This window comes from Lolium perenne, chromosome 1 (genome assembly GCF_019359855.2).
Source record: "Lolium perenne isolate Kyuss_39 chromosome 1, Kyuss_2.0, whole genome shotgun sequence".
Taxonomy (NCBI): Eukaryota; Viridiplantae; Streptophyta; class Magnoliopsida; order Poales; family Poaceae; genus Lolium; species Lolium perenne.
In genome coordinates, this window is record NC_067244.2 from 69,748,629 (window position 1) to 69,757,559 (window position 8,931).

Genomic DNA, 8,931 nt, shown 5'->3' on the forward strand with positions numbered 1-8,931 from the left:
AATCCAGCTCCGCGAGTCAGAGCTCGCGCAGGGGAGGCCGGCGACTCCTCCGGCCACGCTGACGCGTTCCAACGTCCGAGCTCCGCAAGCTGCTCCAGCGTGGGATCCCTGTCCACAGCCTCCTGCCCGTGCGGCGGTACCTCCTCCACCGCCGGCGTACGAGCTTCCATGGCCGACGCCACAGCTGATTGACCTCGTCAGCGACGACGACCAGTAGACAGCGCCTATTTTAGCACCCTTCCTGGCTTTTTTATGTACTTTTTATTATCATGTAAATTATGACGTATGAATGAAAAAAAAAATTATGCGTCGTGCCGCTGGAGCACCCCCCGACGCAACCCGACACTTACGTCCGATTGGAAGTCCGAAATGCGTCGCGATGCTGGAGATGCCCTAATGCAAGCTGGTTGTCGCCCCACTTCTATGGCAGATCAGTAAAGATCCCAAAAGTGTGCTCCAGGTAAGGAATGGAATGTTGTCCTGATCTACTCATCGCAGATAAATCATCGAAAACAAGTTTTATTAAAATGTCAGGTCCACGATTAACCGATCAATATATCGGCTGCAGCTAGATCACACATAACTGTTGTCTCAAACACATCAAACAGGGTTTACAGAGGTCATTAAAGTACCAAGCACAACAGGTCAAGGTCCCGCCTGGAATCATCAGGTCAAGGGTCTTCTTGAAAGCCAGCGATGCCTATCCTGTCTTTGACAGAAGCACTTCTTAGAGAGCTCTTGCGGTATAATTGAATTTGTCGCATCATTGTCTTGTCTCACATGAAGTCCTCTTCTAGTTCCTGCAAGGTCTTGCTACCAGACGCAATCTGCTTGTTTGAAGTCATCTTGTCCTGGACCATCAGGCCCTTGTAGCTCCTTATCTCAGCCTGCTTCTCCTTCTCCATCCTCTCCATCTCTTCCTTGCGTTTCTGAAACAAGATGAGAATGTACTTCCATCATTGTCTGGTCAAGGCTCAATTAACAACACAGCACAGGGATGATGATTAGCTTACTTTGTCTCTAAGCTGCACCTTTCTTTCTGCCTTTTCAGCAGCACTCACAGCTTCTCTTTCAGCTGCAGCAAAAGACAACAGATGTCAGTACTTAATACGATATATAATCACAACTAACAGAAACACACATGAAGAGGGGAGTGGGGCAGCAACAAAAAGTTACACATAAATGCAAATCAGCACAGATACATGGTTGATCATGCCTTCTGTTCTTAGTACTAAAAAATAACCAAAGAAAATTGCAATTGCTTGTCTTGTGCTGAAACCCATCATAGGTATCTCCATTTCAAGTTATAATACCTCAAATTTCCTTTCTTTTCTACCCGTCTAGTTGCAAGTTGCACCTTTAGAAATCGTATCAGTCTAGCCTACACTTGCAAGAGACTTGGTCTAAGCCTAAATTGCACACCAGTTCGTCATTCCCCTTGTAGCCTCTTCAAAAAATAATAGGTGCAAACCAAATACTATACGTTAAGAAGTCCAAAATGGAAAAATGTTTTAAAATGAGAACATAAAATATGTTCCACAGAAAAGTCTCGTACCCTTCAGGTCAGGCGTCCGCTCCACCTTTGTCTTGTTCAACCGGTTCACCACCTCATTGAGCCGCTTTTCTACTTGAACAGTCCGAACCTGCAAACATATCCATAAATTAGGGACTGATTGATTCAGTTTGGTTCAGTTACTACCAAGGGGGGGAAAAAGCAGCATGAATAAATAACAGAACCAAGTGCATTAACGAGGCAATGAACAGTACTGATTTAGTAGAAAAGATAAATTAATAGTGTGGGAGAATGAACAATACTGATTTAGTGTTTCAAAAGGTGCAGAACAAAACTAATGATGAAAGGTGTACTGTAATGGTAGATTGTAAATCAACTTCCATGGGAGAGATACATAAGACCCAGAAAAGAGAGTAGTCCCCAAATTTGGTTTAAAATGAGACAAATAAAATCATTTGGAAATTAAACAGGGGGCAATAGAAATTAGCTACATATCAATCACATACTATCAAAAGCATAATGTTCAAAGAAAGATGCAATAATCACATGCCATGAAAACTTTAAGAACTAGGGAGACTTGCTTAGAGAAATAAGTCACATCTAAGTAAATCTCTGACTTTATCCTAATGATCGGAGACATTACAGAAGTATCTCATCAATGCATAGTCAGAACTCAGAAATTTTTACAGACCATAGATGTAAGTATGTGTAAACATGAATATTTATGAAATTAAAACTATTTCCTCGGATGAATTTACACTTCCCCTGCCCTACAACACTGGAAACGCACTACGAAGCAGGAAATATCAACAACATGGATATTACAAAGCTTGTCACAAAGATCAAGATCATAGCTTTTCAATAGAAGGGGGCCCTATCAGGCTTATCCAAACGTTTAAAATTCTAGACGGGTACTAAAGGTAGGTAAAGTATATTCTATATTCTGGGTAACTAATCTTATTCAAGTGTGTCAAATAGGTTATCTTTCTCACAATTTGCACATCTAGGTCACAGGTACTAAATAACAGGACCATTGCACATCATCGCCACACTACATTTGATGGTTGAGTAAGTGTAATTATACACAGAACACACTTGATTTAGTTTAGTGAACTAGATGTAAAAATTAGGAAAACAGTGACTTGTTTTTCACATCACTTGAAGGTTTAGTGATCCAGAGACAATTTACTCTTTTACATACAGACAAAGAGTACCGCATAAGGACTTAGGGACTTAGGGAAATGATGGGTTCTCACCAGTTTAGAGTTGTGAAACCCAACTTGACCCACATCCATGGATGGTGTCTTCTTCAGATTGTACCATGGTGTATAAACCACATCAACGTTATTCACCTTATTACCTATAACCAATAACAGGACAGTTTGATGTGTCTGAGTAAAGGCAAACCAGCGAGTTACACAACAAATTCATGACAGATATGACAACGCTTCCTCAACTAATTTATCCAACCTTGAATAGAATTTGCTTTAACAAGCTGGGCACAATCTTCCAGCACACCTTCACTTATGCTATCCATTGTCTGACCTTTATTCAGTCTCAAATATACATGAGCAGAGGACATCTTATCTACATGGAACCTGTGTGCAACAAAAGTTAACTGAGGCTCAAAGCATGAAAAGATTATTTTGAATGGCATAAAAGAACTTGACATGAATATCCATGAAAAAATCATGTCCAAACAGATTGAACTCTAGCCAACAAACAGAAGGCATGGAGATTATATGAAATGAAACAGGCTAACATGAATATTATATCATCTGTGTTAGCAAGGGAACTTGACATGCCTCAAGAAAACCACATATGCAACTGATTTCATTCCATGATTTCAAAAAGTCCAAAACTAACGTTTGCAGTCAAGGAGAACTTTAGTATTTCAAATAGCACGGTACAAACAGAAGATTACCAATGTGTACTACAAAAATTGAGCATTTAGGATTCAGGACTCTAAGACATCATTATTATATAGGCAGAAAAAAGATCTGTCCAAATTTTACTTAAAATGCTACCTAAATGGAAGATTGCAAAATCCAGCACCTGCCAGTGGAGAAGCCATATTGGAACAGAATTTCGAAAATGCATAACATAAGAAATATAAAAGCAGTTTCAGCAAGCACTTTATGTATGCTTTTTGTTGATAGTTATGAATTTTCATTCTCTCATGATGTGTTACGAGGTAAAGCACTCGAGTTGGGAACACAGCAAATAAATTATGTACAAAACCTTTGCTGCTCATTAGATTCACTAAGAGAAAATTATTAATATTGAATCTGCAGACATAGATATATACTCCATCTGTCCCAAAAAGGATGTCGCGGATTTGCCTACATTTGAATATATAAAAAGGACGTACCCAGTGCTGAGAGCTCCCGCACTGTGCGGGGTCTGGGGAAGGTGTTAGTGGCAAGCCTTACCCTCACGAAGTGCAATGTGAGGAGACCGCGACTCGAACCTGGGACCTCTCGGTCACAGGCGGTGAGGCTCTACCGCTGCACCAGGCCCGCCCTTCGCCTACATTTGAATATATCTATACACTAAATTGCATCTAGAGACATACAAATTTAGAGAAATCTGTGACATCCTTTTTTGGACAGGGGGAGTATTACATATATTAATAAATCAAATATCTACTGAGCTAGACTTGATGGCATCGGACGGAACAGGAGCATATCAGACTGAGAATAGGAGTAACCGACTAATCGACTATGCAATAGCAGTAGAGCAGAAGTGCATAACAGAAGTAATAGATTTGATTTTACAGTTTAAGGGATCTAGATTTGTATTGAGATATTAGTCAGCTTCCGCTCGAGTGGTTTCAGTCCAGGAAGTATCTACACGGTATTACGAACTTCTAACTTTCTCTGGAAACTAAAAGTAAAATCCACAGATACTTGTCAAAATTGTACCGTAGCGGTAACACCATACTGCAAGACCAGTATGACACCATGACATAGTAGCACTGTAATCTAGGGCAAACAGAAGAGCAACATGTCGACGATGCTAACTTTACCACAAGCAAGTGCAGTGACCAAGTCACAATTGGCACCCGCATCCGTGAGAAACATGGCTAAGGTGGGAACCATCATCCTCTCCAATGGGCTATTCGTGCATCGCCATAAAACCTAGATAGCTCGGGACAGGCTGAGTCCGTAAAGGTGCCTGTGTTTGGTTGCCTATGCGTAAGGTTGAGGCAGGAACTTGTTTTATACTAACCTCCGTTTATAAAAGGATGTCTCAACTTAGGACAAATTTGAATGTATCTAGATACTAAAATGGGTCTAGATACATTTAAATTTTAACAAAGTTAAGACATCTATTTATAGACGGAGGGAGTACTTTATTCACCCTGGCTGTGATTATTGTTCATGATGCCATCAAGAAGGACACCCATTAATCCATCATACAAAACTCACTGACAGCAATGACATAGATATTCTTCACTATGACAGCATTTCACAGTTAAACTAGGAATAATTTCTGACAGAAATCAAGCGGGCCTCCTTTGTAAAAGTCCAAACTACTGCTCACTCAAGCTATATACTGATTCTGAATAAAACATCAAAACAGACAACAATATCAGGATCTGGAATCATCAGCAAGTAAACAGCTGCTGACCATAGCATACTTTTGGGAATCAACAACCAACTCAAAACTCTCGCTAGAGTCTAGAAGACCTCTAAAACGAGATAAAGTTCCTTGTTCCATCGATTCTATAGTATAGCATCGATTAAAGACGCATAATAAAGAACAAAAAAAAATCGTAACTACAGAGGAAAAGAGTGTGGATGGGTTGAAGGGGCCGTTACCAGATGTCCTCGGGGAAGCCGTACTTGATGAGATCCTCGTTCTCATGCTTGTCGAGCCCCATGAAGATGGTGTAGTCGCCGGCGTCGGGCCGCGCTTTGAAGTAGAACACCATCCTGGGTCGCTCGCCGGCCGGCCGCCTGAACCGATAGGAGAAGGGCGTGGAAGTCCCGGGTTCGGGCGGCGGAATTGAGCGATTGGGAGGGGGGCGGGCGAGAACTGCGGCTTCCGGCGCGAGAGAGGTGGGGATCCTGGGGAGAGGTGATGGGGGATTTCTAGTCTAGGGTTTCGTGCGCGTGGAAACGAAGCAGAGTAGCGGATTTTGGTTTTACTTCTTTTCTGAAAACAAAATACAGTCGAATCGTAGGAAGTACTGTAATTTGTTTTATTTTATTTGAGCTTTTTGACCTCTTGTGATGCTCGTATAATCATCTTTTTTATTTTTTTAAGATTTGCTGAAAATCAGGCGCCTGATATTTAATAAGTTTAAGTCAGCGTTTGGAGATTTGTATTTTGTACTTGTAGATTCGTGCTCTAACTTTTGGGCTGTTTGTGTGTGTTTGTGTTGTTGTTGGCCCGACGTGTAAGCGGGCTGACTTGTTTTTTGCGGGCCTCGCGGAGTGGACTTGTGAAGTGGGCTCGTGGTAACGGTTCCTATCTACAAGGCGTCTTTCTCTCTTCCATGGAACCGCTTACGCCATGCATTTCAATTGTGCGTGTGTTGCAAACGATATATTATGAGTTGCACGTGGGTTGCAACTGAGATTTTTTCGGTTATATGTGGATTGCAACGGATTTTTTTTTTCTAATTGGATGAGCGTTGCAACTGAGATTTTTCTAGTTGCGCATACGTTGCAACTAAGAATTTCCACATGTGGGTTGGAACTGAGATTTTTCCAGTTACGTCTGCGTCGCAACTAAGAATTTCCACTTACATGAAACTGATTTTTTTTCCAATTGCATGAGCGTTGCAAGTGAGATTTTTCTAGTTGCGCATATGTTGCAACTAAGAATTTCCACATACATGTGGGTTGCAACTGAGATTTTTTCCAGTTATACATACGTGGCAACTAAAAATTTCCACTTACACGTGGGTTGCAATTCAGTCTTTTCCAGTTACACGTAAATTGCTACTAAGATTTTTCTTATGTCTTAAATGGTTGCAGAGATTATTTTACTAGTAAAAAATACAAACGCACAAAACTAAACCCAAAACTAAAGTAGTACACTGTTTAATAAGCGGTGTTAGTGACTTAGATTTATTAAATCTCAGGCAACTGATCTCTCTAGATACTCCCTATTTTTTATAAGGAAATATATAAATATTTCGAACATACCAATTACATTCATTCTGCGACGATGAATAGTATCACAGATGCACAAGGCAAAAAAGGGGAAGAAGCTAAAAAAAAGTAAAGTCCTATGTATGCGGCCGCAGCATAAACACCACCAAGACAACACCTGAAATCTAGGTTCTCTAAAAGTGACCCCTCCGAGACCAATTAAGGCCAGCCATTGAATTTTCACCCTAAAAGGTAAGACTTTGAACTTCATATGTGTTGTCGCTCCCACTTGCATGCCGCTGCTATGAAGCCGAAACACCAAGCAAATTCCTTATCGCTGCAAAGACTCGAACCGTCATTACTAGTTCTCAACTCAACTTTCATGACATTCTCCATCTCTGACTTTACAATGGACCCAAACATGTGACCTGATGGCAACAGATAGTAGTGTTTCCGCCACTCACTCCTAAACCAAACGGCCGAGAAAAAAATATTGGTGCGCACAATCGAATCTAGGTCCAGCAAAAAAGGAAACTTGGTTACCGAACCAGAGATGAAGAAGGATGGCTCCCCCTCCTCGCCTCCACCCTTCCCTACGGCGAACCTTCTGATCTCCGGTGATCTCTCCAAGCTGCTCCGATCATCCTGAACAGCATCCGTTCCTCCTTCAGGTGATCTCCTTCATGGCTCCCTCTCCTTCCCCTCTTGGCCGTTGGAAAGTCTCTTTTGAATCTCTCCTTGCCGATGGTAATAGCAACTCTGCCTCTGGGTTTCTCCTTTTGTGGCCAAATAATTGGTTGGCTATAGTCAATCATAAGGATTCTCCTTTGGTTGGTAAATCCATGCGTGATGGGGAAGTTTTTTACACTGGATCTTTCATTAGATTCCCTTCTCATCTGGTGTTTGTGCAAGAGTGCCTTGTGTCGCCTCCTGGTTTTTCGTCATTTTCGGAGCCCACTCCTATTAGATGGAGGGTGACTTTCTCTCCCTTGGGTCAAATGGATTCAAAGATCCCCATGGGTAAATCTGCATTTCTTGTTCTGAAGCCTCATGCACACAGGATAATTCTAGTTGATCCAAAAGAGCAAGTGATCTCTGCTCGATCTCTTCTTCAAGGTGAACAAGTTAAGATCGGTTATATTTTGGACTTCAAGAATCACTCTGTTTTGGTGGGTGAATGTATTGGCTCTCTGGATTTTGCTTTCAAGGATGATTTATCTACATCTAGAAACAAGTCCTCTCTCGGCTCTAGAAGTTTTGTGCAAGTGGTGAATTCTTCGAAACCTTTGAATGCTACCTCTATTCCAGAAGCTCCCCCTGTTCGTTGGAAGGCTTCTTGTTCACATTTTCAAAAAGTTTCTCCCTCTATTCAAGCGTTTCTTCTGCTGCGGCCTCAAGCCAAGAGGCTGGTCCTCCTTGATATGCAGGAGGAGGTACTGGATGCTAGATTCCTTTTGGAAAATGAAAGGGTACATTCTGGATCGATCTTAGACCTAAAATCACATACTGTGGTGGTGGGAGAGCGCATTATTTCAGACTCTCTGGTTTTAGGGGTGCAATTGTTGAAATCTACAAGCAATTCTTTACACAACTCTCAATAGAACAATGCTTCAGCTATTTCTTACAAGGATCTTGCCTTGGACTTCACTAGAGGAGTGCCTTTTGAAGCAGCATGTAAAAGTAAGTTTGGCCACCCTATTACCCTTGCCAACTTTTCACTCCGAAGAGCTTTTTTGCTTGTGGTTTCTTTTGGAAGAGCTAGCTTCAAACTTGATATTCATACTGTTGTTGTCACTCTGCAATCTTGCTTTGAAGGGAATGCTTCTTCATTCAAAGTTAAGTTTTCACGTGATAGAACTTTTCAATTCTCAGTGTCCTCAACAGCAGTAGGGTTTGAAATATACAATCAATCGAAGATTAGCACTCCCATGTTTGAATTGTTCTTGAGTCTTTGGGGTCATGGTGGCCCAAGCTGGTTGATAGAAGAAAAGAAATTTTACAAGGAAAGTGACTCGGAATGGCAGGTGGTACAAAGAAAAAATTCAACTTACTTTGGAACAAAGCGTGTGTCGGTTTTTCAGCGCATGCAGTTGATGACCCACAAGTATAGGGGATCGCAACAGTCTTCGAGGGAAGTAAAACCCAATTTATTGATTCGACACAAGGGGAGCCAAAGAATATTTGTAAGCCTTAACAGCGGAATTGTCAATTCAGCTGCACCTGGAAACAGACTTGCTCGCAATAGTTTATCAGTAGCAACAGTTCTATAGCAAGATAGAGTGAAATATAAGCAGCAGTGTAATAAAGACAGCA

At 41.5% G+C, this 8,931-nt stretch overlaps 1 protein-coding gene across 1 annotated transcript; it reads right to left on the bottom strand.

The window, feature by feature from the left end:
• Positions 1-499: 499 nt before the first annotated feature.
• LOC127296530 (uncharacterized) lies at positions 500-5,647 on the bottom strand. Its single transcript, XM_051326641.2, has 6 exons — positions 5,338-5,647; positions 2,984-3,111; positions 2,770-2,873; positions 1,556-1,643; positions 1,014-1,075; positions 500-929 (listed from the first exon to the last, which is right to left on the bottom strand). The coding sequence occupies exons 1-6, from the start codon at positions 5,448-5,450 to the stop codon at positions 777-779; spliced, it is 648 nt and encodes a 215-aa protein (XP_051182601.1). The 5' UTR covers positions 5,451-5,647; the 3' UTR covers positions 500-776.
• Between the last annotated feature and the right edge of the window lie 3,284 nt (positions 5,648-8,931).

Excerpts from the sequence above, each read along its gene's own strand:
- LOC127296530 (XM_051326641.2), bottom strand. The coding sequence starts at position 5,450 with ATGGTGTTCTACTTCAAAGCGCGGCCCGACGCCGGCGACTACACCATC. Across the intron at positions 1,076-1,555 it reads GCGGACGCCTGACCTGAAGG|CTGAAAGAGAAGCTGTGAGT; the intron begins GTACGAGACTTT and ends CTTTTGCTGCAG. Across the intron at positions 930-1,013 it reads AGGTGCAGCTTAGAGACAAA|AAACGCAAGGAAGAGATGGA; the intron begins GTAAGCTAATCA and ends ATCTTGTTTCAG.